General features: G+C 52.8%; 4 protein-coding genes across 17 annotated transcripts in view; 2 read left to right on the top strand and 2 right to left on the bottom strand.

The window, feature by feature from the left end:
• LARGE2 (LARGE xylosyl- and glucuronyltransferase 2) overlaps positions 1-1,511 on the bottom strand; it is a 73,399-nt gene extending 71,888 nt beyond the window's left edge. For all 8 annotated transcript variants that reach the window (XM_038405065.2, XM_043515603.1, XM_043515602.1 and 5 more), the window contains exon 1: positions 1,375-1,511. The gene's annotated coding sequence lies outside the window, so the exon portion shown is untranslated. The remainder of the gene's footprint in view (positions 1-1,374) is intronic.
• A 56-nt stretch (positions 1,512-1,567) lies between these two features.
• PEX16 (peroxisomal biogenesis factor 16) lies at positions 1,568-10,066 on the top strand. 5 transcript variants are annotated; one of them, XM_043515621.1, is made up of 11 exons: positions 1,568-1,821; positions 2,739-2,774; positions 3,680-3,756; positions 4,680-4,813; positions 5,269-5,372; positions 6,046-6,126; positions 6,722-6,874; positions 7,187-7,259; positions 7,663-7,782; positions 8,459-8,523; positions 9,100-10,066. In XM_043515621.1, the coding sequence occupies exons 1-11, from the start codon at positions 1,689-1,691 to the stop codon at positions 9,174-9,176; spliced, it is 1,053 nt and encodes a 350-aa protein (XP_043371556.1). In that variant the 5' UTR covers positions 1,568-1,688; the 3' UTR covers positions 9,177-10,066. The 5 variants fall into 5 exon arrangements, with proteins under 5 accessions (XP_043371556.1, XP_043371558.1, XP_038261009.1 ...); XM_038405081.1 differs by having other exon boundaries at positions 1,622-2,443; positions 9,693-10,066; XM_038405080.2 differs by having other exon boundaries at positions 1,689-1,821; positions 9,693-10,066.
• Positions 10,067-12,486: 2,420 nt separating this feature from the next.
• Positions 12,487-14,908, top strand: C6H11orf94 (chromosome 6 C11orf94 homolog). Its single transcript, XM_038405082.2, has 3 exons — positions 12,487-12,551; positions 13,187-13,260; positions 14,267-14,908. Exons 1-3 carry the CDS (start codon positions 12,487-12,489, stop codon positions 14,401-14,403), a joined length of 276 nt encoding a protein of 91 aa, XP_038261010.1. The 3' UTR covers positions 14,404-14,908.
• Positions 14,909-14,958: 50 nt separating this feature from the next.
• Positions 14,959-26,686, bottom strand: part of MAPK8IP1 (mitogen-activated protein kinase 8 interacting protein 1) — a 50,759-nt gene continuing 39,031 nt past the window's right edge. For all 3 annotated transcript variants that reach the window (XM_038405067.2, XM_043515607.1, XM_038405068.2), the window contains 8 exons: positions 25,454-26,329; positions 23,222-23,297; positions 21,603-21,775; positions 21,064-21,173; positions 20,735-20,854; positions 18,489-18,559; positions 17,709-17,807; positions 14,959-16,336 (listed from right to left, as the gene is read on the bottom strand). In XM_038405067.2, coding sequence (XP_038260995.1) covers positions 16,264-16,336; positions 17,709-17,807; positions 18,489-18,559; positions 20,735-20,854; positions 21,064-21,173; positions 21,603-21,775; positions 23,222-23,297; positions 25,454-26,329 — 1,598 coding nt within the window. In that variant the 3' untranslated portion in view covers positions 14,959-16,263. The remainder of the gene's footprint in view (positions 16,337-17,708; positions 17,808-18,488; positions 18,560-20,734; positions 20,855-21,063; positions 21,174-21,602; positions 21,776-23,221; positions 23,298-25,453; positions 26,330-26,686) is intronic.

Raw genomic sequence — 26,686 nt, 5'->3', positions numbered from 1 at the left:
GAAATCTCACAGCTCTCCTCCGGGGTCAGATTTTAGCTGATGTTGACACATCCATATTTCACTGTAGAGAATGGAATTAACTTTCCCACATTAATTTCAGAGGTGGGTACCAGAGACAGATTCCCCCAAATACCAGGCACCTGTGGATTGTGTTAGTGTAAGTGGGGCTCTTCCTTTCCTTCCCCTCACTGGTTATGAAAAGCAGCAGTCACATCCAACATATGATGGTAGAAATGCCCTAGACTCCTAGGAAATTCCAGCTAGTGTCCCCTCCTTCTAGAGATATTCAAAGCCTCTTTGCTAACAGCTGGTTAGCACATCAGCAGGGCTCACTGCCCTAAATTAAGGTTCCCTGCAGAGATGTACTGGAGGTTTCAAACTTATTCATTTATGTGAAACACCTCCCCACTTCCAGGTCCCACCCCTCTTCCTAGCTTTACCACAAGCCTTAAAGGGTAGTGGCCGCATCACATATTTTTAATCCCACTCATATTCTTCAATTCCATCCCTCTTAACTTCATTAAGTATTTTCTAAAATGATTTCAGAAGCTTTTACTCACTCTCCACCCCCAAATGGACTATTTTTGCCTTTACACTCGTCCTTCTCATACACGCAGGATGTGTGAGAGTTTAGGGCTGCTGAAAAGGTGCCAAACCAATGGCCCTAAAAATGAAGAGCCCCCAAATATTTGTAGCATAGACAGTAGGAAAGCAAGCACCCCAGCACTGCCCTACCGCTCTGCAGTATTATGATTAGCTCTCATAAGGCACACAGCACTTCACAAATCATGCCATCAGACCTCACACCTACCCTAGAGAATCTCACTCCCGCCTCTGGGAAAAGCAAAAGGAAGGGTGAAAAGAGGAGTCCAGACTCCATGACTTATTAATACTTGGCTTCTCTACTGAGTCTGACAACAAAGAGGCCAGTTAAAGCTGCATCAAAACAACGTGGACATCTTCCTACGGGGAAATGAATGAGACCTACCCACTCATCTCACAATGGGCACTGAACAGCCACAAGGTGGGACAGTACCCACCCGGCCTAGACTAAATCCAGCATCCTCAAGGGGCAAGGTTTGGTCCGGCCATCGCTGCCCCTGCCCGAACCTGCATCTCTCTTATGGGCTATTCAGTGTGTTCAAGGGAAACCTGCCTCCTGCTTTCCCCGCTCTGCCCACTCGCTCCCGGGGCCGAAGGAGCGAGGCGGGAACCCCACTGGAGCGGGCCTGGCGGGGGAGGGCAGGAAACCCCCCTCGGGCACCCGGACTCTCTGCCCCGCGGGGCCGCCCTGCAAGGTGTGTGTGTGTGTGTGTGTGTGTGTGTGTCTCTCTCTCTCTCTCTCTCTCTCTCTTTCCGGGCGCCGCCCCGTACCTGAGGCCAGCGCGCCCCCGCCGTCGGGGTAGCTTCCCCAGCTGCCGCCGCCGCGCTCGCTCCCGCGCAGCCCTTTAAATCACCTCCCCGTCCCGGCTGCGGACCCCGCCGCTCGGCGCTCGATTCATCCTCCTGGCTGCTCTGTGCTCGATTCAAGAGGCGAGCGGGTCTTGGCGGATTGTGCCTGGCTGCCCTCGGTGCGCAGGCGCAGAAGGGGAGCGTCCGGGGTGTGAGTAGCTCAGCGCGCAGGCGCGGAGTTTCCGACCGGGAAGTGTGCGCCGGGCGGGGGTGGAGCTAAGTGCTCCCGGGGAGCCATGGCCGCCGCCGCCGGGCCCCTGGGGAGGTTGCGGCGCCTCTGTCACCGCTACCAGGAGTACGTGAGGCAGCACCCGGCCGCCACTGCGCAGCTGGAGGGCACCGTGCGGGGCCTCTCCTACCTGCTGCCAGGTACCGGGGCGAGCGAGCTGGGGGGACCCAGGAGTCCGGGCGCTTAACGCCCGCCTCTGCGGGTAGCTGGGGCAGGAGCCCAGGCATCCTGGCCCGCCCACAGACCCCGCTCCCCGGGGAGGCGGGAAGGACCCCAGGTGTCCAGACTCCGTCCGACGAGAGCTCTGGGAGTGTCTCCTCCACACGTGCTACAGAGACGTCTGCTCCACCTCTGTGAGCCAGTCCCTCCCATTACACAGTGGAGTCTTTTTTTGTTGATCTGTCACGAGTTGCTTTGACAGGGCCCCACTACATCATAACCATTGTAAATAAGGTCCATCCGCATTGCCTCGAGTTGCTACGGTTCAGATAAAGATGGACTTGTATCTCTGCGATTCACACGCTGCTGGGCCAGCAGGATCAGCCTGCTCTGAACTCAGGCATGTGGTGGAGAAGATAATGAAGCTCCGTGCTCCAGGTGTAGCCTACACTGTGCTTGGTCGTTTAACAAAGTAAAAAAAAAACAAAACAAAAAACAAAACCTCAACGCATGGTTAAAATATTTTGGCACATCACCTTTGGCCTGTCAGATGCCAAGAAATGAAGGAGCATCAGCCTGCAGGACTTGCACAGATATTGGAAGGTTGAAGAAAAAATAATAAAACCTCATCTAGTACTTGGCCAGAAAGAGGCAGAGCAACGGGAAGGGGAGGGAATAACCTGATGATATTTATTTATTTATTTATTTTATTTTGAGGGCAGGAGAATGTTAATCTTTGGGCTCCCTGAGAGACATCCTTGATGGATACTTGAAACCCTTTAGCTAAGAATTCCCTATCAGCATGGATTAAAGTAATTGTTTCTCTCTGAAGCAGTGATTGTGGTGGTTTTCAGCAGCATGACAAACCCTCCTCTAACATCACTCCTTTATTTCCCAGGTCGCTTTTCTGATTCCCATGAACTTTCTGAGCTTGGTACGTATGCTGGTGAATTGATATGCAGCACCAGAACTATGCCATCTGCAAATGTTGTGTAGATAACGGCAGACTTTGGGGAGGGAAGGCTGAGCATTGTACCAGGGAAAGAGGTGCAGGTCTGAAATTGGAGTGCTGCTGTTGCATGGCTGGGATTATTCAGTGGCTATTGTTCCCTAATGCTCCTGCAAGTGTTGCTTCAGTTGGGGCAGCGTGAGGTGAGGAAAGGCGTTTCCTTGGGTGTGATGGCAATGTTCGTTTCTTTGCCAGCTGCTAGTCTAGGCTTTCATGGGGCTCCCTGTTCCCTCTGATGCTAGTGGCTGCTATTTGGCCATTGGTTTTGTTAAATTTGTTAACTTTGCCTTCCTGAACTTACTAGCAGGTGAGTACTCTTTTCATCTGTGTTGTAGAACCTGGTGATCTGAAGCTCTCTACCAGCTGCAGTTTGAATGAAACCAGAAAGAGTGGCTATGTTACTAACTTAGAGTTGTCCAGAGACCCTGCCCCACAGCAAGCTCAGTCTATCTCCCACTCTGTCTGGGGTCAAATTCCTGGAACATAGTCCTCGCTAAAAATCATCATTCACTTAACTTTGCTGTTGGCTGCATTGCCTCTCTGAGCCATCAGGAGTCTGTCCGTCCCATCTAGGGGTGCCAGCTTTGGTTGGATGAATTCCTGGAGGTTTCATCACATGACTTCTTTAAATTAAAGATTAATCTTTAATTCCAGGAAACTCCAGGACAATCCTGGAGGGTTGGCAACCCGAGTCCCACCCATTCATTTGCCTCAGTGGAAAGATTTTTCTCCTGAGCACTCAGCTTCTGCCATATCCTATGACTGGGTGGGGAGAGGGTTCAGTCAGTGGCTAATCTCCTTCCCATGTGAATCACTGTCTTCTTTCCCAGTGTACTCTGCCTCCAACCTCCTGGTGCTGTTAAATGACTGGATCCTCCGAAAGGAGCTACAGCGGACCCTGCCTGTGGTGAGGCTTTTGTGCACAGGGGGGCGGGATTGGCACATGCATTTCTGTAGAACCTACAGGGCCAGATTCCAGTCCCTGCTGCAGCCCCTTTACACTATTCCACTCTGGTGGCATAAAGAGGCCAGAACAGCCCTCTGAATATGTGGCATGCACTAGTGCTGTGCTGTCCCAGCTTGCCAGCCCTGGCATGGAGGAGCGAGCAGAGCGCTCTGCACTTTGGCAATTCTGGGCTGTGCAGAAGTCCGTAGGCAGCCCATGTAAGGCTGAAATAAATTAGAGCAGCCTCTAACTTATGCTCTGGACCACACCAGTCACTGAGAAGCTCAGAATCTGGGATTCACAAAGGAGTTATAAAGCCACCTTTGCCCTTCCCCTCTCCTGGACTGCACCTCCTGACTGGTGGAACACAGAATCAGGCCCCTTATGCCATTCTGTGTACAGTAAAACAAAACAAAAAAAACCAAGCCCAACCCTGACTGCTTCTTTCTTGTAAGAATCTCTCCATACCCCAAGCCAGCCTTCAGCGATCATTGTGTTAGAGGTTCCATTAGAAAGGCCTCTATTCTGATAACCTGCCTGTTCTGTGGGCTTGGATGTGTCAGGCTCCGTGCCAGCTGAAGAATGCAAGTCTGTAGCCAGGATCTCAGCTGTCTAGTGAACAAGAATGTTGAACTGGATGAGCCTAACTGGCTTTTCACTGCTGAAGGTCACATGTGAAATGAGTGGGATCTCAGCCAGTCCTCTTCATCAGTGGGCTACACAGCATCTGAAAGGAAATCTGCCATTTACTCCCAGGAGCCCCCATCTAACCCTTCCTCGGTTCACCCTGGAAGTAGAGCTTTCAGACTGGGCTGGACTTGCACCCTGAGTGACACACAGCCAGAATCTCCTGCCTTTCGCTTTCTCCCACTCTTTGTTTTCAGTCGCTACCCCAGCAGAAGTTGCTGACATGGCTGAGTGTGCTTGAGTGTGTGGAAGTCTTTGCGGAGATGGGGGCTGCCAAGGTGTGGAGTGAGATGGGCCGATGGACCATCATCATCCTCATCCAGCTGGCTAAGTGAGTGCTCCAGGTGGAGGGAGGAGGGTGTGTTTGTACAGAAAGGGACTGGGTAGAGGGCTTGTTACCACAGGCTAATGAGTGAGATGTTACCTAGAGAGCATCCAGCAGATCTGAGCTCATGGAAGAAGATGGTGCAAGACTGTTCCATGAGGCTGTACACGTTTGGGGCTGCACAGGACATTAGATTTCCTGCCGCTGGAGATTCTCACCTTTGTGGTGGTACTCCTGGCTGTGGTAAGGCAGTGTTCAGAGTAAGGGTGAAGAAGGGACAGCCAATGATGAGCAGTGTTGGATCCTGTTGCCATGTGCAAGGTGGCTGTTGGCCCCATTCGCTCAATGCAAAGCAGAGCTTGTGTGTTCCCTGTCTCCTACGGCTGCTGCCTCACCATGAAGCTGGGTTTCTGTAGTGTGTGCCTGATGCTTACACCTCCTGGCTTGTCTGTGCCCCATAGAGCCATCCTGCGCCTCCTGCTCTTGCTATGGTACAAAGCTGGTATCCAGACATCTCCTCCCATCATGCCACTGGACAGGGAGCAGCAGCAGCTCCAAACAGAAGGTGAGTCCATTGCACTAGGATTGCCTCAGCTTCTTGCTGCTTACCAGACATTTGGGGTAGTTTGGAGACTTTGGGGCACAGTAGAGTGGAAGTGTCATCCAGTTAGCCCTGCTTGAAAGTCCTCATTAGCCATTGGGCAGCAGGGAAGCTGTAAGAATTCCACAAGCCAAGCTGCTGGAACTGTGCTACTCTCCAGTCCCATCCTTCTCCACAGCACGCAGCTACACACACACCTTGGTTAACTTAACAGTACTGCTCCCTTAGACTGTCAGCCCTAATGGGATAATGGGCCTAAGCCTGGAATAGCAAAGAAGGCTGCAAGACTGGCTAGAGGTGCATTAGCAGAGCTGGGGGAAGGGGCGGCAGGATTGGAGTAGAAGGCTGCATGTGCAACCATGTACCTTCCTGCACTTTGCTTTGCTCTGCTCAGTGTTAGGAGTTTCAGAAAAGCCAGACTTAACAGCGAAACGTAAAGCCATCAGACATAAACCACTTGGGCTCGCTGGCCTCCTGAAGTTAGTACTCTAGAGGGAGGAGAAGGGGCTGCAATGAGAACTTTGTCCTGGGAGAGGGTGCTCCTGCGCCACCTCAGAGCAGTGTTAACAGAGAGCTGCAGGGAAGTTTAACCCAGAGTTGCATCCTTGATCTTGCTGTTGTACCTTTCTCCTGGCAGACATGGAGGGCAGCTCAGTAGGAAAGGAACAGACATATGTTGGAAGGCGCTCCAGCCGCGTTGTGAGGTCCCTTGAAAGCAGTAAGTACCTCTCCCTGGTCAGCTTGTGCCCCGGCATAGACCCCGACACTTGCTGTGTCTGCCTTGACTCTGTGGCCAGGCTACAGATTCTTTTGGAGTATTGGAGTGTAATCAGTGGGAGCTCGCTGGCTTACCCAGGCGGGTGCTGTTCCCACCACTGGCCTGTTTCTCTCTCTCTCTATCTCTCTCTTCTCTCCCCCTCCCACTCCCCGCTTCCCCCACAAGAGCAACAGGATCGGTGCTTGTGCTGAGCCTGGCATCAGGATTATTTCAGCCTAGGCTTGCGTGTGTCATGGGATAAGTCTTCAGCATGACTGTTCAGCTCCCCGTGCTTTGAAGTAACCAGATATCAGGGAAGCCTTCTCTGACTATCCGCCCCAGCTCCTGGGGAGCTCCCTCTGTGTTGGCTATAACCAGCTTCTTCTCCATGCTTGGGGAAAGCCAGAGCCACGGCCTCTGCCATGTGTCTGTAGTCCTCAGAGTTCTCCCATTCCAACCCTTCCCCTGGGCGTCACTGAAGGGCCAGGGTTTGTGCACTGGATGCTTGAGAAAGGCACAGTTTGCATTAGAAATCTTGTCTGCAACTCTGTTTCAGTCCCAGCCTTGCAATCCAGACACTGGGGGTCTCCCCAACAGAAGGAGGGAAAACAGAACCAAAGAGCAGAGGAGATGAACCAGGCTCCCACCCCTCTGGGGCTTCAGGAAACCATTGCAGAATCTGTCTACATCACCCGGCCTCTGTTCCACTGTATCCTGACTTGGCTTTTGTTAGTGCCTGTAGTGTGCCTTGTACCCCACCAGATTACTACAGCCTCAGTGCGCGGCCTTCCATGCAGCTGTTCATGAATGAACAGACACAGAAGGCACTCTAGCCAGGGTCCCTGGGTGTGCTCAGCCATTTGGACTAGAAGAGCAGGTCATAACAGTCTCTTCCATGGGGCCCTTACAGCACTAACTTGTTAGAGTTTAATCTTGTAGGGCTGCCTGGAGGGTCATTTTGCCTACCCAGCTCCTCCCAGCCATGTTTGTTCTCTCCTTTCCTTGACTCTTCTGTTCCCAGTGTTGAGTTTAGGCATATGGGGCCAGAGATCATGGAAGCCCTGGCTCCTCTCGGGAATCCTGGATATCGCAAGGTCAGTTGGAGGGACGCCACCTAGGGCTTCAGCGTTGGGTGTTTTGGGGTTGAACTCCCAGTCCTGTTTGTCTTGATTGTCCCCATTTGATCCCATTGGTGTCCTGCTGTTCCGTGCTGCGTAAGCCCTTCAGGTAGAAGCAGCAGTGGGGGGCAGGGGGTGGAGCTGCAGGTGGGAGCAGTTATTTGTGACAGCAAAAAGTCACACACCAAGATTCTCGGGATCCACCCCTGCAGCACCTTCATGCTGCGCTATCCCTAGTTCAGTGGTTAGCCAAGAGGAGCAGGGAGGCCTGCTCAGTGCTCCACTTGACATGAAGCTGAGAGCAGCAGGGACTAGATACTAAAACTCCCCTGCTCTGGCCATGGATCTCTGAGTTAACTCCCTGCCCTTCTCTTTCCAGCCTAAGTTTACTGAGTGATATGAAAGACCTGAATAAGCGAGAGCGCTTGGAGCTGAGACGCCGAACCATCCTGCTGCTGTACTACCTGCTGAGATCTCCTTTTTATGACCGATACTCAGAGTAAGGGGGCCTGCTGGCTGTTCTGAATGTACCCCCTATAAAGGAGCCAGTCCCCCAACAGAATATTTGATGAGCAAGGTGCTCTAAGAATATAACAGTGGCCATACTGGGTCAGACCAAAGGTCCATCTAGCCCAGTATCATGTCTTCCAACAGTGGCCAATGCCAGGTGCTTCAGAGGGAATGCACAGAGGTAATTTTGAGTGATCCATCCCCGGTCATCCAGCCTCTGCTGTCAGTCAGAGGTATAGGGACACACAGAGCAGGGATTTGTGTCCTTGCCCAACCTGGCTAATAGCCATTGATGGACCTGTCCTCCATGAACTTATCTAATTCTTCTTTTAACACAGGTATACTTTGGGCATTCACTAAGGTGCTTTGGTGCCTTTACCTAGCTAGGAAGCCAGAGTGGGCTCAGGCTGTATTGAAGATCTCAAACGTCTTTCACTCTGACCTGCTTCACCTGCATCACTGTTGTTTGCATTAAAATCCTAACATTGGGAAGTTGTGGGGAGCTGGCAGTTTGGGGGTGCAGGATATTCAACGGCAGCAAAGCAGCTGAGCTGAGAGAAATCCAGTTCTCATTACCAAAGGAGGAGGCCTCTTCTAGCGCGTTCGGCAGACTGGAACATGAGGTCATTGCACTGCGTTCATCCACACTCTTTCTGTTCCCCCAGGGGCCGGATCCTCTTCCTGCTCCGCCTGCTGGCTGATTATGTCCCCGGAGTCGGGTTAGTCACACGTAAGTAGGCAGCTGTAGAGGCTGCATTTCCACTGAGAGGGGCTGGAGTTGGGGTTGGAGCGTATGTCACAGGCTAGAGCCTGACTGGCAAAGGAGTGAGGAAAAGCCCCTGGGATATTTGCCACCAGAATACCTACCATTAACACTCATGTGCTGGTTTAAATCCAAACAGTATGGGGTTAAATATCGTAGGGACTTAAGCGCCACGCTTTTAATCATTCAAAACCCCACACCTCCCCCAGTCAGAGTTGGCTGGATTTCAGTCCTGGGTTCCCTGCACAGTTCTGCCAGTGCACCTCAGTCCTGACCTCCAATGCACACTGCTGTGCTGATCCTGCTATGCTCCCCATACACAGCTCTGCTGATGCCCCTTCGTCCCATCTTCACCCACCTCATAAGCACTGAGCCGTGCAAAGCACAACACAGAGTGAGCAGGTTTCAGAGTAGCAGCCGTGTTAGTCTGTATTCGCAGAGTGAGCAGTAACCCTCTCCAAATTGCTACCAGGGACACTTACTCCAAGGTGGTTTTGGATGGACTGTGAATTAAAGAATGGAAACAATCTTGCATTTCTCTAGCACCTCTTCCAAAAGGATCGCAAAGCACTTTACAATCTACAAACCAGAGTCTTCCCTCTTCTTCCACCTCCTGCTGAAACACAGCCCTCTCTGGAGTGGACCACGGAAGCAGTGTAACAGTGCATAGCAACACTACATGAGTTTAGCCAGGAACTGAGGGAGACTATCTTTGCAGCTGATCTTTGCTGCTGAGTTGGGTTACTGCCCCTTCCCTATAGTTTGGCTGGTGCTCTTATCCACAGGTTTCTTCCAGTGTGGGGAGCTGCAGTCCTGGGGCAGAGGGAAAACTCTTCGCCAGTGCACAGGTGTCAGTGCCTCACCTGTTGCCTCTGTTGTCCAAGTTTCAAGGCCTGTCACCAGTCATGAGTCTTGTCCTGCTCTGCTCCCAGTGGGTACATCAGCGCCACCACCCAGCAGGGCACAGTCGGTGATTTTGCTTGGGGAAAAGCTAGGAACGGCATAACAGGAGGCTGTGGGCTGGGATTGAGGGGCATCAGCAGAGACATATGTGGGAAATCCATGCTCATAGTGTACATCTTTAAACTGTTGTTCCCCACTCTGGCTCACCTGGTCTCTCTGTTCTCTCATTTCAGGACCAATGATGAATTACCTGCCAGCTTGGCAGAAAATCTATTTCTATAACTGGGGCTGATGGGGAAGTGGCCCTTTGCTGCTGTGACTGGGGCTGACTCAGAGTGGCAACAGGATGTCTCTGTGGAGCGATGTTTCTGTCGGATCTATTTTTCAGTTAAACCATTGATTAGAGACTCCCATTCTCCAGGAGGGCTTGTAACTTTTTTTTACATACCTAGCTGTGAACAATGGACACTATATGGGGTGAGAGACCTTTGCCACCCCCTAGCCTGTACAATACGGTGGCTTCAGTGCTGGTCCGGGACCTCTTTTTTTTTTTTTTTAAGCATTTAGCTTTTGTATGGCTGCGCAGTAATAAAGTCAGGCAGTGGCATCAGTGCTTTTTGGGACCGTCTGTCTGCTCTGGGTGCAGGGACAGATCCTGTGCCTAGCTTGTGTTAACAAGACCTTTTCCTCCTTGCCCAAGCTGTTGGAGGGCTCTTCCTGCTGAGGAAGCAGCCTAAGAGCCTCTTTCCTCCCAGGATTTCTCCCCCAGTCTGAGTTCTCTGCCATGGGCTACAGCTCCCTTCCCCCCAGGGTAACCCCTGCTCTCTCAAGCTCATTCAGGGGAGTTCTTCCCATACAGGGCAGCTAGTCCAGTAACATAGATGTTTGCTGGGGAGCTTTGCAAGGCAGGAACATTCTTTCCTCCCCCTAGCTACTGATTCAGGGGCATCTCAGGCTGCTTGGCAGTTGACTCCACCATAGCTAGCTCTAGCACCTCTGCAGTTTCCTGTTGCAGGGACTCACTTATTACCATGGCCACCATCTGTCTCTCAAGCACTCCCTTCAGTGCTCTTTGCCCTGGAGAAAGCAGGGCTCCATCATGCCCACAGCTGGGACTTCTGGTGATTGGTTCAGGCTGCTTAATTTCATACAGCTATCCTGTGGGTATTGCATGCCACAGTTTGTGCATTGCTTTTCTAGCAGCTAATGTACTCTAAAAGGGCTTGCTGAGCAGCTGCCAGCCAGAGAGTGGGGGCTGGAAAGTAATGCTGAGGAGGCTGGCCAATGCGGTGAGTGCAGACAAATCAATTCAACAAACATTTACCTATGTGCAAAGCTTACTGGCAGGGCCCAGCTGAGCCCTAGAGCAACTAAAGAAATGGGGGTGGTTAGTCTCTTTGCTGGCTGAGGAATGGTAGAGGGAAACACAGCACTGTTCTGCCAGAACTATGCATGGAGCAGCCAGGGGTGGGGCAGACTCCCATTCACGGAGCTACAGAACATCTGGCCCTGGAGTGTAAGGTGTGTTCTAGGCCCAGGTTTCCCATGCTCAGCTCTGATGATGCAGTCTGTCATGCCCAGCCACCCTGCTGTTCTTCCAGGCCTGCCCTGCCAATGCCCTTTTGTTCTCTCTAGGGAATACCCTGACAATAGAGGAACCATGGGCTTGTTGCAGTCTGAGCAGCTCCCATATTTCTCTCACTGAGCTCGGTGTATCGTAACCATCTTCTAATCTCACCAGCTCCTCCCTTTGTGGCAACTTTCACTGAACCAGAGTCCTTGAGTAGTTCCCCACTGGTTATCAACACCCAGAATGACACCTCAGCAAGAAGTCGTTTCACAGAGGTGGGCACAGAATAGGGTGATGATAATGGTCTTACTTAAACTGGCCTGGGGGCCCCAGATACTACAGTGGTGGGTGTACAGCAGGGACTTCTCGCTGGAGTGCTTGGAGTAGAGCCTGTAATGGAGCAGAAGTCGCTGTATTCTCTGCAGGGCTATCAGCTTGACCAGCAAGAGAAAACCTGGGCCTCATGGCCACTCCAGCACAGGACAGCCAGTTTGGATAGTATCATTCATGCAGTATACTTCAATTACTACACGGCAGGAGGCAGTGACAGCATATGGTCCAGGCTGCAGCAGCATGGAGCCATGGGCTGGGGAATATGCTTCATTCAGTCCAGAGGCGCCTAGTGAAGGGAGAGAAAGGACTTCATCCATTTCATTGCAGATGTCTGCCTACGCTGGGTGGAGATCGGGAAACTGCAGAGAAGAAGCAGATTGCAGGAAGTGGTGAGGCTTGCGGGAAGAGACAAAGGCTTTGAGGCAAACATTTAGAGAGTTAAACATGAGGAGGGCAATTCTGAACGCTACCAAAATGATGGGGGATCGAGTGGAGACTACACAGCATGAGCTGTGCGTTGTGACTGCCAATGCCACACTCCAGTTAGAGTGGCAGCCTGAGGAGAGCCCAGGAGGATGCTTAGGTCAGGAGTGGAGTAGATCGCTTTGTGTCAGGAAGAGCTTCCAAATCCTGGCTGCATGTGACGAGTAGCGGCCTAAGCTGTTCCTGCAGGAGATACCCTTTTTAAATTAGCTTATGGTGCTGGCTCTGTGCTGGGCCCCACCCAGTTAAGAAAGAGGCTCTCAAAGCCTCTGTGAGCTGCTGTGATGTGAGGTGGTAGATGCACTAAGGAGGCAGCAAGGTAGCCATCTACCCCCTTCTATCACAATTGCAATCAAAGGGGATAATATTGTCCAGACACCTACGTTGTTGCCCTAACACCTGCATTATCCCCAGCTTGCTACTTGGGGCCATGCTTCTCTGCTGCTCTATCTCCAGGCCTTGCCTCTGATGTGTTACCAACACTCCTGTTACAAATGAAAGTGATACTTTATGTGTTTGCTCCTTTTGTGATGTCACTGTAGGGACTCATGATGTCATTATGTTCCACCAATGAAAGAAAAGGAGGATAGGCAGAGTCCAGCCTGCTTCTGCAAGGACACAGTATAGTTAAGCTGGGCTCCATGAAGCTGTACCTGCTGCTGACACTCCTACTGGGGGCTGTGCTCCCTGTACCACTTCCCCAAAGGTAACATGGCCACTGCAAAGTTTGTGCCCACTCCTTCCTCTGCCCCCAGGTGCCTGCCCTAGAACATATGCAGGAGACTCAGGCATGAGCTGAGCTGGCAGCTGGATACTGAAGGGTAGGGATCAAAGCTTAGGCCAAAGCAGTGGGAATTGCCCTGTTTGAACCATGCAGAAGATCCGGAGTGGGTGCAGCCTATCTGCTGCACCTTAAATCTTCCCCCACCCCCATTCTAGCAGGGGGCACTCTTCCCTTCAGAGCCTACTGCAAGCTGTAAAATGCACCTGTCCTTAACTGAGGGAAGCCAATGCACAACTCACCCTGTCCACATTAAGGACAACTGTCAAATGCACATAACCTGGCCAAGTCAGCCTGTTTCCTGGAGCCCTGGCACTGCTCCACCATTTAAGCTCTAACAGTAGGCTAAGTGCCTCCTAGGCCAAATGCAATTACCCACCATCTCATTCCAGCCCTGCTGCTGTCTTTTATGCCCAGCACCCTAAGACCTGTGGCTAGAACCCAGGTTGAGCTTCAACTGGAAATGCGCAGGCAGCCCCAGCCCTGCTGCTGGGAGGAGACTAGTGAATGCATCAGCCCTGGGAGCTTCCTGCTCCCCTGACCATGCATTTCTATTGCAGGCTCAGCGGCTCAGTCCCTGAGGATTTCTCTGCTCCCCTGGAGCTCCCACAGCAGCACTTCGGCCTGGTGGACGGTACCAACTTACGCTGCTCTAACATGCTGTCATGGGGGGCATGGACAGTTCCCGTTCAGCCTCCTTAGAGCACAGCAGGTGCACTGCCTCCTGCACCACCAAAGCCAAGTCCCCACAGCCAAGGAATGCAAAAGGAAGGGTTACTATGAGGTGGGGTGGGGGCAAGACCGTGGCTTCCTCAGGGGTTCACTCCTCACCGTTTCCCAGTCACAGGTCTGTGGGAGCCAGTCGCTGCCACTCAAGGTTGTAAGTCTGATTCTCAAGGCTCCTGCTTCCAGGGGCAAGCAGGCTTTCCCTCTTCCCCCTGCCGAGAGCATGGAAGAGCCTGGTTTACTGCATGAGGGATCCACTTCAAAGCCCCAGCTCACCCTCTCCAGGGGCAAAGGATTATTCCCCCAAACACTGGAATATAGGAGCCAGTTTCAGCTGAGGAAAGCAGGCCTAATGTCACTGCAAGCCATGGAGTGGTAGGAGATTACTATTTTAAAGGCTAATTCAGGTGAGAGACAGCCTCACTTAGCCAGCAGGGTCTCCCCTTACTTGCAGCTATGGCTCACCCCGCAGCCAAGCCCTCTCCTTAGCAGCCTGTCTCTGTATAGCCAGCTGGCCATGAGTCCAAACTGCCCCACCCCCTGCCACAGTTCAGCTGGCCAGGCTGTAGGGAAAGCCCCTGAGAAGCCAGCCTGTACCAGTTGCACCTCATTTGCAGTGATTTTCCCTCCCTGTGCATGGACATGTAACAGGCACATGCTCTTTATTGTGTATGGCACAGAAGTTGCTGCTACTGCAGGGTGATGGCTGCACTGCTCTAGGTGCTGCTATAGCCCAGGAATTACTTTTCGTAGTTCCCAAAAGCACACACCACCTCCAGAGTGGGGGGTGTACGTGTGAGTACTGGACCCAAACTTGGATCATGAATGGCTGTAGGCAGTTTCCCCACAACACAGGCTGTTTTGGGGCCTGTGTTTCTCTCCCTCTCCATCATCAGCTCTCTCTCCTTCCATAGATTATGGCATTAAACCGAAGTACCCCCGGTTCCAGACTCGAGCACCCCGGAAGCAGCCAGCAGGCCTGCACCGAGCACACAAGAGCAAGCGGGATGAGCCAGACTTGACAGAGTATTATTATGACAATGTCCTGTGAGCTTCCCAGGGACTTGGTGCAGTGGGGGTCTCCATGAGCCCTAGGGACTCCAGCTCTGGCCCTGTGCACTAGTTGCTTTATAAAAGGTGTGCTGTACAGCAAGACAGACTGAGGAGCTGCTCAGTGATGGCTGCTGGGGTGGGGTGGAAAGTGAAGGTAGAGGGCTGCCCCTGCTTCAGCCTAGTCCCCCTTGTCCCAGGGATGTTTCTTCAGCTGCTGGAGATGGTGTAGCTGAAGATGAAGCCCCTAAAATTACTCCTCCCCCCTAATGAAGGCAGCCTGTCTCCACCCGAGTGCCGAGGGGGGGATCCCAGGCAGAGAGAACTGAGATCACTCGTCCATAGAAAGCCATTCTGTGCAGCCCCCCCGGCTGCCACGTAAGCTTCTCTGCCATGATGCTCAATCTACTTTGGGCTTGGAGGTGCTGGGTGGGGCTCTCTGAAGAGGCCCCTGGGAAGGAGAAAATGGGCAGGATGCCTATGTAACAAGGCTGTGACAGAGGAGCTGCAGGCCTTTCCCAGTGCTCTGGTGTGACACACAGATATGTAGAGCAGCTCCATGAAACTTTATGTTTAATAGTTTTGCCACCACAGCAAATCCAGCTGAAGGCCAGAGACCTTGACTGGCAGGGAGAAGTGTCATCCCCTAGATATTAGCACACCTCACTGCAGTCCTGAGCCCCTTGCTGCTCCCTCTCTTGTATCAGGGTCCCAGCTTGTTTCCTGGCGCCTCTCCCCCTCAGTGGGGTCACTGCCATCATGGAGGCGGGGAAGAAATTCTTGGTGTGCTCATCCCACTGCGGATGGACTAGACCCGCTGCCTCTCACTTTCAAACTTGCATCCCAGTATGCAAGTAGCCCACAGCCACTGGCACCTGCAGCTGGTGGGGGGAGGAGCAGAGGAATTCCCCCCACCTAGAGACTTAAGGGCAGGGGCCCCTGGAGGAACTGTTCCCCTCCCACTCTTTGAGACAGCACTGATTCTTCTGCTCCCCGCTCCTCCTCAAACTCACTCCTCTACAGGGAGGAGAAATAGGGCCCCATAGCCTCAGCCCAGGCTAATATTCACCCCTGGAAAGCAGGGGGTTCTTTCAGGATGTCTGGGTGGGAATGGCAGGGAGGCTACAAACCAGGCTGCTCTTCCCTTCTGGGAGGAGTGCAGGGGTGAGACTATCTTCCATGTGGTACCCCTCAAAGTGGTTCCAAGGCTTTTAGCAGTTGCCTTTCTCTGCCATGCCCAGGGCCCCCTGCCCCACGGGGTGGGGTGGAGCTACTCCCTTCCCTCTCAGTCAGGACTTAGGCTGACCTGTTCCTATCAGCTTCAGTTCTCAGCAGCTGATGGGGCGTCACAGTGCAAGGCCAATGCTGCCCTGGAGTTAAAAATCAGCCTGAGGGAGCTGTAGAAAGCTGGCTAAGGCTGCAAGCCAGGCCAGGAGCTGGGAGGCGTCCTCACTCCAGCACCCAGGAGGGAGGAGGATGAGTGCTCTCTCATCACACCAGGCCAGCCCTCTCACTTACACAGTGACAGGGCTGCTCTGTCCTAGGCCAGCCCCAGTGCCACAGCTGCATTCCTGCCCCAGGCTGCCTGTTCCCCCTTCAGAGCCCACAGCCGTGCTTCTTCTTCAATATAATAAACTAAAGGAGTATTTTACAATAAACCCCATTTTTCATCTCTCCCCCTCCCATCCCCCAACCCCCAGCCTGAGGAAGGAGAGTCCTGAAAAGAGGCAGTCCTCCATGCACCAAGGGAGCCATCCCCAGCTCTGTTCCTCCTCCAATGTCAAAGCAGCTTGTCCATGCATGATGGGGAATGGGCGAGTTCGCTGGCCCTGTCTGTACAGAAGAGCGCCTGGCCCAGTCCCTACTCCAGGTAGATGTCCTCTGTGGGGCAGGTGTACTCCACATATTCCTTGTAGAACTGCTGGAAAGCCCTCCTGCAACAGACAGAGCAGAGAGCAGGCTGAGGTGCGGTTGCCACTCAATGCACTAGCAGCTCCCCCATCCAAGCCGTGTGTACCTTGCATGCACATCCCCCATTTGGTCAGGGATTCTGAACAGGCCTTTAGCCCCTATCAGAATTCAGGGATTTGTTTTCTTAGAGTTCTAGAAACAAGCTGGAAAGTCCCCATTAGGTGCTTTCTAATCTATCCCTTGGGGCCTAGGGCAGGACTGGCTGCTATTGTCTATCTCCCATGGTTCTGTCAGCCCCCCTGGAATGTCTCCAGTGATGGTCTTCGCTCTTTCCTTTTGGGGGCAATCCCTCATTCTCCTACACATCCCTGTCTACTCTGTGAAGGTTGCACATCCTGTCCCCAAGAGGCCCTGGGGCTTGTTTCAATGCTGTTGGGATTTGGTTCCCTTTAACCAAGCACAGGCTTGTTGCTGGCTCCTGTTCCTGTCATAGAGGGTTACGGAAGCAGCCTATTCTTGCTGGGCACTCCCAGGATTCCAGGGGGCTGTAAAGCTCTTGGGCAATAAGAGGACAAAGGTCTTAGCTCCTGGCAGTCCTGCAAACCTTCCATCCTTTGCTCCTCCCCCTGCAGCAGTGGTGTGTGAATTGAGGCTCAGAGGCCAAATCCATCCTTGAACCATTCACCTGACATGGCACAGCAATGGGGAAATGGCAGGGACACAGATCCATAGGCCTCACCACTGAGTAGCTAGAAGGACTCAGGTCAGCCACGTGGTGTCACTATTGAGAGCATTTATGTGGCACTCAGGGACACAGAGTGGCACACAGCAGCAGTTCCAAACCTGTCTGGGCAATTGCTCCTTTCTGGGGTGGCTCAGGGGACTGGGGAATGGGATCCAGAGCCTTTCACCTCTAGGGCACCTGCTCCAACCCAGCCCAAGGCAACAGTTATCACTATACAATGCCTCAGCTGGTCGGGGCCTCCTGTGAAATCAGTTGTTGGTCCAGTGTACAAGTCACAAAGCCACAGCACAGCAGTCTTGCTCTAACTGGCCCCTATTCCTAGAGGACGTCAGCCCCCAGATCTTCTCGACACAGCACCAAACTGCCATGGAAAATACCTGAGAGAGTTTAAGTACCCTAATCCTCACTCTCTCCGCCTGTCCCAACCAGAGCTCCCCTCTCCCAGCTCAGCTGGGCGGCTCCTGTCTGTAGCCCAAGGTCCATGGCAGGGGAGAGCACCACAATTCAAGGCAAGGCAATAGCCCCCCCAGGGCACAGCCCAGCCTAGTCTCAGAACTGAGGCAGAAAACAGAGCCTGGAGCAGGGACTGGAAACTGCTGCCCTAGAGAAGAAAGAAATCTATCCCCTCCTCCAGCCCTCCCCGGACTCACCCTACAGACTCCGCAAGCGGCTTAGTGGACTCCTCTGAGACGAAGACGTGACAGGCAAATCTGTGGTCAGCTGGGTGCTTGGTGATAAACCCAAAATATCTGGGAGAGAAGAGAGCAGGTGAGGCTGGAGCAGAGGCCATGCACAGGGCTGTGCTGCAAAGGAAGGGGTCTGCCCACTGCCCAGGCTGTATGCCCCATTAGAGCAACAGCCTAGGAGCCAGGAATTATTCACAGGAAGGCCTGACTCACCCGTGGGAAGGGCATGGAAACTGGGATCAAGCCACTCTACTTCCGGTGGCAGAGGAACTAAATTGGGCTGGGGAGCCCCAAGAAAGACAGACTCCAAAGAGTCACTTGTGGCGCTTGGGCAAATGCCCAGCCCTGGGCACGGTGAAATGAGGAAAAACCGGAAAAACCCTTCCACTGTCCAGTGACTCAGCTTTGGTCTGATAATCACTCACAGCACATTCCTAGCCCCATCTTCAGAACCCACTGCAAATACCTTTTAACCCTCACAACACCCTGGGGCAGAAAGCATCCAACTCCCAGGGCTGGTCCATGCCTGCAACTGCGGGGAAAAGTGGATAGCATTTACAGGGAAGGGAAACCCATAGGAAGGAGGAGGAGGAGGAAGATTATGACAGATGGAAAGCCCCCCTCTCCCACCCTTGCTCCCAGGGAACACAACTAAGTCTATAAGTAGAGAGCAGGCTGAAAAGGAAAAGGGGCCTCTCCCCCAGGATCAGGATCATGGAGGCCCTTGACCCCTTGGGCACTCACTTGTTGTTCTTTGGATGGTATCCACAGAAGGAAATGTTCTTCAGCTGGAAAAAGTGGCTACATTTATTACCCTGTGAGACAGAGAAAAGAGCTGTCAGACTCAGCCTGCACTGCTAGGGAGATACAGGGCTGCCTCTATGGGGCACAGGAGGGTAACACACTGCCCATCTCACCCATGGAGATCCAGAATCAGGTTCCACATGAAAGTGTCTCTTGGCCTGACCCCGACTTATTTGTTGCCATCATAAACCTCCAAACAAATTGACAAAATTGGTGACTGCTTTGCAGAGGTCTGGACTGCAATATAGTGAGGTGCTGCAGGTCAGGACTGGGGAGGCATGGCCAGGGCTGCGGGGAGTGGGGGTGGGTCCAGGACGGGGATAACATATCGGGACTGAGGTGCATGAGCAGGGCTGTGCGTGGAGCCTGGGACTGGAATTTCAGGGGGTGTTGTGAGCGAGGGCTGAGGTGCCTTGTCAGAGCTGAAGGAAGCTTGCTCAGCATTTGCAGGCTTGATTCCTGGCTCTAGCTCGAACCTCTCCCTGGCATGAGCTTGCAAGAGGCACTGTCTACATGTGAAATCACATCTCTTATGGGAAGGACTATAGCTACTCTTCTTACAGGTTAGGCTCATGATTCCCATCACTGACAGCTATTAGCATTCACAGCGGCCATAGCATTTTCATGTGTGTGTGTGTGCGCGTGTGTTTCCTTTGACAGACAAGGTGGGTGAGGTCATATCTTATATTGGACCAACTTCTGGTTAGAGTCGAGATACAAGCTTTGAGCTTACACAGAGCTCTTGCTCAGTTCCTTTCTATTTCCTTTGTGCATTTGAGAGCACTTTTAGCATCAGTGTCACTGTTTGCTCCGTATAGTCAGTTTTTCCCTTGCTGAACCCCAGGCAGGGAGCAGAAAAGCAGTTATATACAAATAATTTAACATATCTAAGCTATGGCCTTTCTCATCCATCCCCACCGCTAAAACTCTCCTCTAGGCTCTCATGCTGGCCTTGACAAATGCAACCTTGCCCTGCTCACATCCATTCAGAATGCTGCATTGCCCGCCTGTTACATTTTCAAACAAGCACCTTTGCACTTTCTCCCATGCTGCCCCACCTGACTGGGAGGAGCTCCTCGTGAACACCCGCAAAACTAATAAACCATTATCCACCTTAAAGCTCCTCTGCTGTGACACCTACTAAAAACTTGACAACAGTTAGGCTCCTGGTGTGCTGAGACCACTGCCTATCATGCCAACCAATGTTGTCTCATTGTTTCCCTGTATTCCCCCATCTGTGTCCAACTGAGGTCTCATCTTCTACTTAGCCTGTAAACTCTTTGGGGCAGAGACCATCTTTTAGTTCTCTTTGTACAGCACCTAGCATAAAGGGTTCCTGGTCCCTGAATGGGGCTCCTAGGCACAATGGGGATGCAAAATAATAACAGGAATTAAATCCATCACTCAGGCCCAACTGTTTAAAGGGGTCCTATTTAAAAATTCCAGTTTCTGATATTAGTTTTAAAAATAATCAAGTTAATAGTGTCCCTTAAATACAATCTGAGTAAAATCCAAGCTGCTAGTACCTGGCACCACTGAATTACTCCAGCAGGGAAACTGCATCACCGCTGGGGAAGGGTTTCTGAATGGCTTTGCCTAAAGGCCCCATGTGGCTCTGCACCTGCCTCTTGTAGGCTCTGCATAGGCTACTTATGCAGAACGCTAATCAGAAGCCTCCAATGTCCATCTAAAGAGCTTTGCTGTTCAGATCCAAGAGCCACGCTCAAAAATAGCAGCAGAAGGGTTTAGAAACAGCTCACAGATTATCAAAGCAGCTCAGCTCTCTAATATTCCAGTGAAGTAGTGCACCCACTGGCTGGAAGGGTGGATCTCAGTGTTAGTGCCTGGTGGGCAGGATCCTGCTCCCCTAAGGGCTGGGAGGTTGGATTTAATGCTAGGGCCCTGGCAGGGAAGATCCCATTGTGTTTGAGAGGGGTGGATCCTACTATACACATTCCAGCCCCTCAGGGTGCATTTCTGGGGTCCAGGAACAATCTATCAGGGAGAGGTGCAAATCAGGGATATCTCATTGCTTCTATAAGAATATTGTCTTTATTTTAGTGGGCATGAGCTAATGTGGAGCTGTGATTGAAGAGCGATATGCTATGCATTAGGAATGTGATCAGGTGGACCAGGGATAGCCTGGACATGTATGTGAGCAGAGCTGAGGTTCGGGGGTTTGTTACCTTGTTCTGCTCCTTGGAATCATCAGATTTCACAGCAATCTTGACTCCTCGCACATTGATCTCCAGAGTGCAGCTGGAGGGTGGATTAAAGTGCACAGTGAGGCGGCGGGTGGTGGCGATCTGGGAGGAGACAAAGGGACACACTATGACAAACCCAAACCACATGAGTACTTACCACCCTCGTTCCGCCAAATGAGGTCTCAGCCCCCTCTCATCCCCAGGGAAATGATCGCCTTGCTCCCAGATCTTCTCAGAAAGCACTTTGCTCTGCAGGCAGGAATATAGATTCTTTGCCCCCTTGGGAGACCAGGACTTGAGGGCTGCTGTACCTTCTGCATAGCCGCACACAGCACATCGTTGCCTTTGTGATATGGAACCTGGACTGAGCCAAGGAATTTCACCTGGAACTGATCCATCCAGTCACTGTTCTTGGTCAGGGCTGGAAGATAAAGCGCAAAGCAGATGAGAATGTGCAATCCCCTCCCCATATCAGTGCATAATGTCCCCCTCCCATACACAGCATCAGGGCAAGCTCATGCGCACACACATGCACCCCCCCACACCCCACCATGGCATCAGTGCACGTCCACACAACACACACACACACCCATAGCATCGCAGGCCTAGGGATGCACCGTTCCTAAAGTTCCGAACAGGCAGAGGTCCTGGGACCCAGAGCTACAAACAGAAGTTGGCTATGTCTCCACTTGCTTCTTAGCTGAAGTTTGTGCACAACATAATCCTCTCTCCACCCCAGCAAGACTGGCAGCCTCTGCTCAGGAGAGGCCATAGGCTGGAATAGCAAGGGGCGTCCTGGGTAGGTCAGGATTGGGAGGCAACATGCAAGCTGTAGAGAGGGGCCCAGTACCTGTAATGTGGTCAGGATCCTTGGTGACCTCAATCGCATAGTAAGCAGGGAAGATGCCCCGGTCACCTGTCCTCATGTTGTAGGCCTCGTACCAATAATCTTCTGCCTGCACCTCCACCAGCAGAGGGTCATCCACCTCCAACTCCAGCTCATCCGCATGACGAGGCACAAACCTGAGGGGGGAGTCACCAGCACTTTTCCAACCAGGAGCACTGGTTGCCTAGCAGCTACAACACTGCCTAGCAGCTAGGGACAGGGAGAGACGGAGAATCCTCTGTGCCACAGTTTCAGGGCAATTGCTACTGTATATTCCCCCAACCACCATCCATGGTCCACTCCAGAATGCCCAGTCATGTCTCCAGCCATCACCTCAGGGGTGAAAGTAACATTCAACATTTACCAGTGCGGGGCCTGCTCCGACCCCTGGAAGGGGCAGGGCCTTGGTCAGAAGAGGCGGGACTGGGGTCAGCATCCCCCAGCTGGCCCATCCGCAGTAGCAGCAGCAGTGGTTGGAGCCCCAGGCCCTTTTAAATTGCCAGCCCTGGGGTAGCTGCTCCTTTTGCCCACTCTGTCAGTGGCCCTGCCGGTGGGGACCCAGCAGGGCAGCTGACGGGGGCGCAAAAAGGGCGGCGACATTAAAGCACGGCCGCAGCAAAGGACCCTGCTTAAAGCGCTGCTGCAGCAACATGTTAACGTCGGCTGTGCAAGGGCCAGTACTAATGGCCACTTTTTACGGGTACGCCATACCAGCCCATACCGGTTTACTTTCACCCCTGCCATCACCTGTCTCTAGGCAGGGCCCTTGTCCCACTCCCTTCTGCCCAGAGATTTTAAGGCCGCACAGCTCCCTGCCGCACACTGTGATATCCCCAGCAAGCCAGTCTGCCTAATGGCCAGCGCCTGTGCGTTGCTGTCTCTCCCCGAGGGGTGTGAGCAGTGCATCGCCAGCAGCTACAAGTTACCACACAGCTCTTTTTAAGCAAGCCCATTTATTCTTACACTAAAAGCCTTACAGAGAAAACATAATAAAAACAACAAACTGATTTAAACCCACACTAACCATACCAGGAGTCACCCAAAGATACTCCATGTGACTGCAACATTTGTCACACACTGTCCAACAGAAATAGGCAAAATAGCCTTCCCAGAGCTACAACTGGCCAGCACACCAGGGCTTGAGTAAAGAGCTTGGGCATCCCTAATGACCACAAGAGTTACAATCTACAGACAGCACAGGGCCCTCAGTACCATCCTGGAGCTTTCAGGTCAGCACTGAAAAGGGGCCCCTATTGAATCACCCAGAGCACTTCCAGATTTCCTTGGAGGTCTCCCACGCCAGTAGTGACCAGGCTTGATACTGCTTAGCTTGTGCACCAGCTGGAAGTGAGACAGATACAGGCCAATTACAAGAGTTCGGCCACTGGTGCTCCCCCTCCCGCCAGAAGCGTGTTGGTGAGAGGGAAGCAGAGGTTTGGATTGGGCTCAGTACAGCCAGGCACAGAGCAGCAGGTGTTGTGAGGAAGTCCCCCCTTCCCCCATCTTCTGGGCTAGAGGCAGAACAAGTGTTCTGGGAAGAAAGGCTGACCAGACTGGGGTGTGTAGGGTGTGTCTACACTCACCTAAAGACAGCGCGGTGAGTCTGTTCCTGCTCCTCCCCATTGATTGTACAGGAGAACAGCCCAAACGATTCTGCACCTGTGTTTGCAAAGGGGAACGTTACAGTCTCTAAGGGGATGAGTGAGGGAGACTGTTCTCAGGACCCACTCTTGGAGCAGCTGTGCCCTGGCACGTACTTCAGGGTTTCCTTATGTGGTATCCCCGGAGGGGGTGTGTGTGTGTGTGTGTGTGTGCGCGCGCGCACGCGCGTGCGCTGCGTTCAGGACTGGCATGTCAATGCCAGCTGTGGGAGCGGGGTGTCTGGTAGAACCGCATCTCTCCTCACGCCCAGCTGAGGACCAGAGAACTCAGCCTTGCACAAAACTCCAGAAAGCCCTTCAGTGTGACACTGGTGAAAAGCACTTGCACCCAAAGGCCTCTAGAAAATGGCACAGCCCAGGCAGCAAAGCCAGCTTCCTCACACCCCAGCCCTGCTCTGCAGCGACCCCTTTGGGCGATACTGGGAGTTCAATTCTCCTGGGCCCATTCCATCTCGGGCTGCTCAAGGAGGCCAAATCAGAGACAGATGAGCTGGTGGCTTCGTGTACAAAAGGACTAAGGCTCACGAGCTGCTTTTGCATAGGTGCCATAAAGCAACTGTCAAGTGGAGAAGGGAAACCCTTTGTAGCTCCTGCATGGGGCAGGTGGGGAGCGCTATGGAACCAGTCACACAGGAACTGCTGGCTGGCAGGCGGACTCTGCCCAGGGCGCCCGCACTGAACTCACAGGAGGAGAATAGGTCACAGGAGAATTAAGTGACAAGAGTTTGGCCTCCATACTCCATAAAGTGGGCTTGGTCTGAGTTGGATTCAGACTCGGAGTCCCAGCCAGTGAACTGGACAGCAGAACTGTAGTGGGGTAAAGGAGAGCAATTTCCTCAGGCATCTCAAAGGCCAGAAATGAGGTGGGAGTCATCTCATTCCTCACCCCAGCCCTACCCCCTAGAAATGACCCTGGTCTCCCCTAATGTCCCCGAGAGCTGGAGAACCAATAGAGGCTTCCTGCTTCCAAGTCCCTGTTTGACAAACCAGCTGTGGTTCATCAGAACGGCACTTGCGTCCAGCGAACTCCAGGAAGGCAGAGGATATGAACAGGGCATTAGTGTAGACAGGGTGTATTTCTGGGGGAGGGATAATATGAGTGGCACAGCCAAGGGGGGGGAATTCAAGCTGGGGAGACATTACTGGTGGCCGGGGGGGCTTACACAAGCCCCACCCTTTCCCTAGTACACTACTCTCAGCCAACAAACCACAGATGGTTCACCAGCTGAGGACAGAGGCAGGAGGACCTGGTAGAGACCAAAGAGGTATTTCTGGGGGGCACGGAGAGAGACATTGCTGCATATCCTATTTGAAGCAGGATATACCGTGCAGGTAGCTTTTTTATTTTTATTTTTTTGCACACATCTAGGGATCAAAATGGGAGTCTGTCGAGTTTCACTCCAAGGTACTGCATGGTGCCCTGGGGGATCCAAACTGAGAACGGTATTCAAGACAATGTACATTTTTTACACTATGCGTGCGTCAATGTAGAAAAACAGCTGGATTGTTTCCAGTCCCACCATTTTATAGGCTTTAAAACTCCACCCTTGTAAGTACTCTAAAATCTGAATGGTTATTCGCATTGCTTTGAAATTTGGTGTGCCTCATCAGGGTGCAAGGTAGCATTAGTGAACCACATTTGAGGTCATTTGACAGAGGGGTTCCCAAATTACAGGTCTCCCCCCAAAAACACAGGTTTCCTTCTGCTGCCTTGTACTGTTAAACAGCAAGGACTAATGACTGGGTGGGCAAATCACAACAGGCCTCCTGATGACTGTGAACCCACCCTTCTATTAACATAACTAAGAATAAGTTAATTACAAGCCCCCACCTAAGACAAAAGGAGTCTAGGACTGAGTGACTAGAGGTTGCTGCAATTTATGAGTCATGGGTAGGGTTTCCAAGTGTCCAGTTTTCGACTGGGAAGTCCAGTCAAAAAGGAGACCTGGCAGTATCCAGTCAGATGTACTGACTGGACACAAAGTCCGGTTACCACAGGCGGGGGGAGAAGTCGGGGGGAACCAGGATCACTTTACAATACAGTTACAAAGCCCTCTGCCACCCCCACCCTCAGGCTCAGCACCCACTGGAGGAGCCCAATCTACGTTGAGCCCCATCTCGTACCACTCCTTCCCCGCTCAGCCCAGGACTCACTAGAGGAACGCGACCGGCCACTCATGAAGACATTGAGGAACTTCTTGGAGAAGTGGATATCAGCCTCGGGGGTGGAGTCCTCAGACAGGCAGACTGAATCCCGCTTCAGCGCATCCTCCTCATACTCCTCGCCGATGGCCGACTCATAGGGTGAGGAGACGCAGTTGTCATAGACGGTTGCTGAGTCACTCTCGTCGCTGTAGCCCGAGTAGCACTGCTTCAGGCTGACGAGTTCCAGCTGCACGTTCTCATCTACCACCAGCGTGTACTTGACTGAGTCATAAGAGAGGGCACTGGTGTCTGAGCTCACGGATGCCCTCGGAAGGCTGTGCCCATGCCGGTAGCCACTGTTGCTGCTGCTGCTGCACGAGGTCCTGGGCAGGCTCATCTTCTCGGGTGAGGACACGTAGTCCAGCACCTCGTCCTCCTCGCTGATGGAGGGGTTGGGCTTCCCCGTCAGTGGAGGGTAGCTGGATGTGTCAATGTCAGAACTGATGGACATGCGGTTCTCGCTGGACTGCGACAGGAAGGGCTTCTCAGGCTCCAGTGGGTCTGAGTTCTTCTGCACAGGTGTCAGGTAGATCTCCTCGGTGGCCTCTAGCCTCACGTCCGTCTGGTAGCGGATGCGGTCCCGGTGGGCTTCCGGCCCCCTTGTCACCACCACCACACTGGGGTTGTGGGGTGGGAGCCGGCTGGCAGCCTGGTGCTTCTCAGGCACCCGGGAGGAGACAACACAGGCAGGGGCGATCTGTGTGGCGGCCGTGCGCCGGCACGGGCTCTCCGTGGATGTGCCCCGATCTTTGGTGGAGGTTGTGCTATTTTGGTGATTGACCTCATCACTTAGGCAAACATGGTCATGGGGAGGGGTCTGCTCACCTGGGGGGTGGGCAAGAGAGAGAGAAAAAGAGAGCAACATCTACCCATCAAATCCAGAGCACAAGCAGCCTAGGAGCACTCTGTGCTGGGATACACAGTGAGGATACACCCAAAACATCAGCAATGACAGCTGCTGCCAGGCCCCCCACCCTACCCAGGGGCTGGGACTGAGGTTATGGGCCCAAGAAGAGTTCCCTGCTGAGCCTATATCCCATGCCAGCTGGACAATATTCAGATTACCCTCCTGCATATCCATAGGCCACAGTAGGAACAGGGGCTTAACCTGGGCTATGCCTCCTGAATGCTACCCCCAGAAGAGCTATTCATGCTCCAAGGTTGCTATAAAAACATCTGAGG

Source organism: Dermochelys coriacea, chromosome 6 (genome assembly GCF_009764565.3).
Source record: "Dermochelys coriacea isolate rDerCor1 chromosome 6, rDerCor1.pri.v4, whole genome shotgun sequence".
NCBI classification, from domain to species: domain Eukaryota; kingdom Metazoa; phylum Chordata; order Testudines; family Dermochelyidae; genus Dermochelys; species Dermochelys coriacea.
Note: the sequence above shows the minus strand (reverse complement) of the source record. Positions and strands in the feature narration are given on the sequence as shown.

What these genes read in the sequence shown, in the direction of transcription:
- C6H11orf94 (XM_038405082.2), top strand. Translation starts at nt 12,487, where the DNA reads ATGAAGCTGTACCTGCTGCTGACACTCCTACTGGGGGCTGTGCTCCCT. An exon ending in CCTGTACCACTTCCCCAAAG is followed by an intron (nt 12,552 to 13,186) that starts GTAACATGGCCA and finishes TTTCTATTGCAG; the next exon opens with GCTCAGCGGCTCAGTCCCTG. An exon ending in GCACTTCGGCCTGGTGGACG is followed by an intron (nt 13,261 to 14,266) that starts GTACCAACTTAC and finishes CTCCTTCCATAG; the next exon opens with ATTATGGCATTAAACCGAAG.
- PEX16 (XM_043515621.1), top strand. Translation starts at nt 1,689, where the DNA reads ATGGCCGCCGCCGCCGGGCCCCTGGGGAGGTTGCGGCGCCTCTGTCAC. An exon ending in TACAGCGGACCCTGCCTGTG is followed by an intron (nt 3,757 to 4,679) that starts GTGAGGCTTTTG and finishes CTTTGTTTTCAG; the next exon opens with TCGCTACCCCAGCAGAAGTT. An exon ending in GGAATCCTGGATATCGCAAG is followed by an intron (nt 7,260 to 7,662) that starts GTCAGTTGGAGG and finishes TTCTCTTTCCAG; the next exon opens with CCTAAGTTTACTGAGTGATA.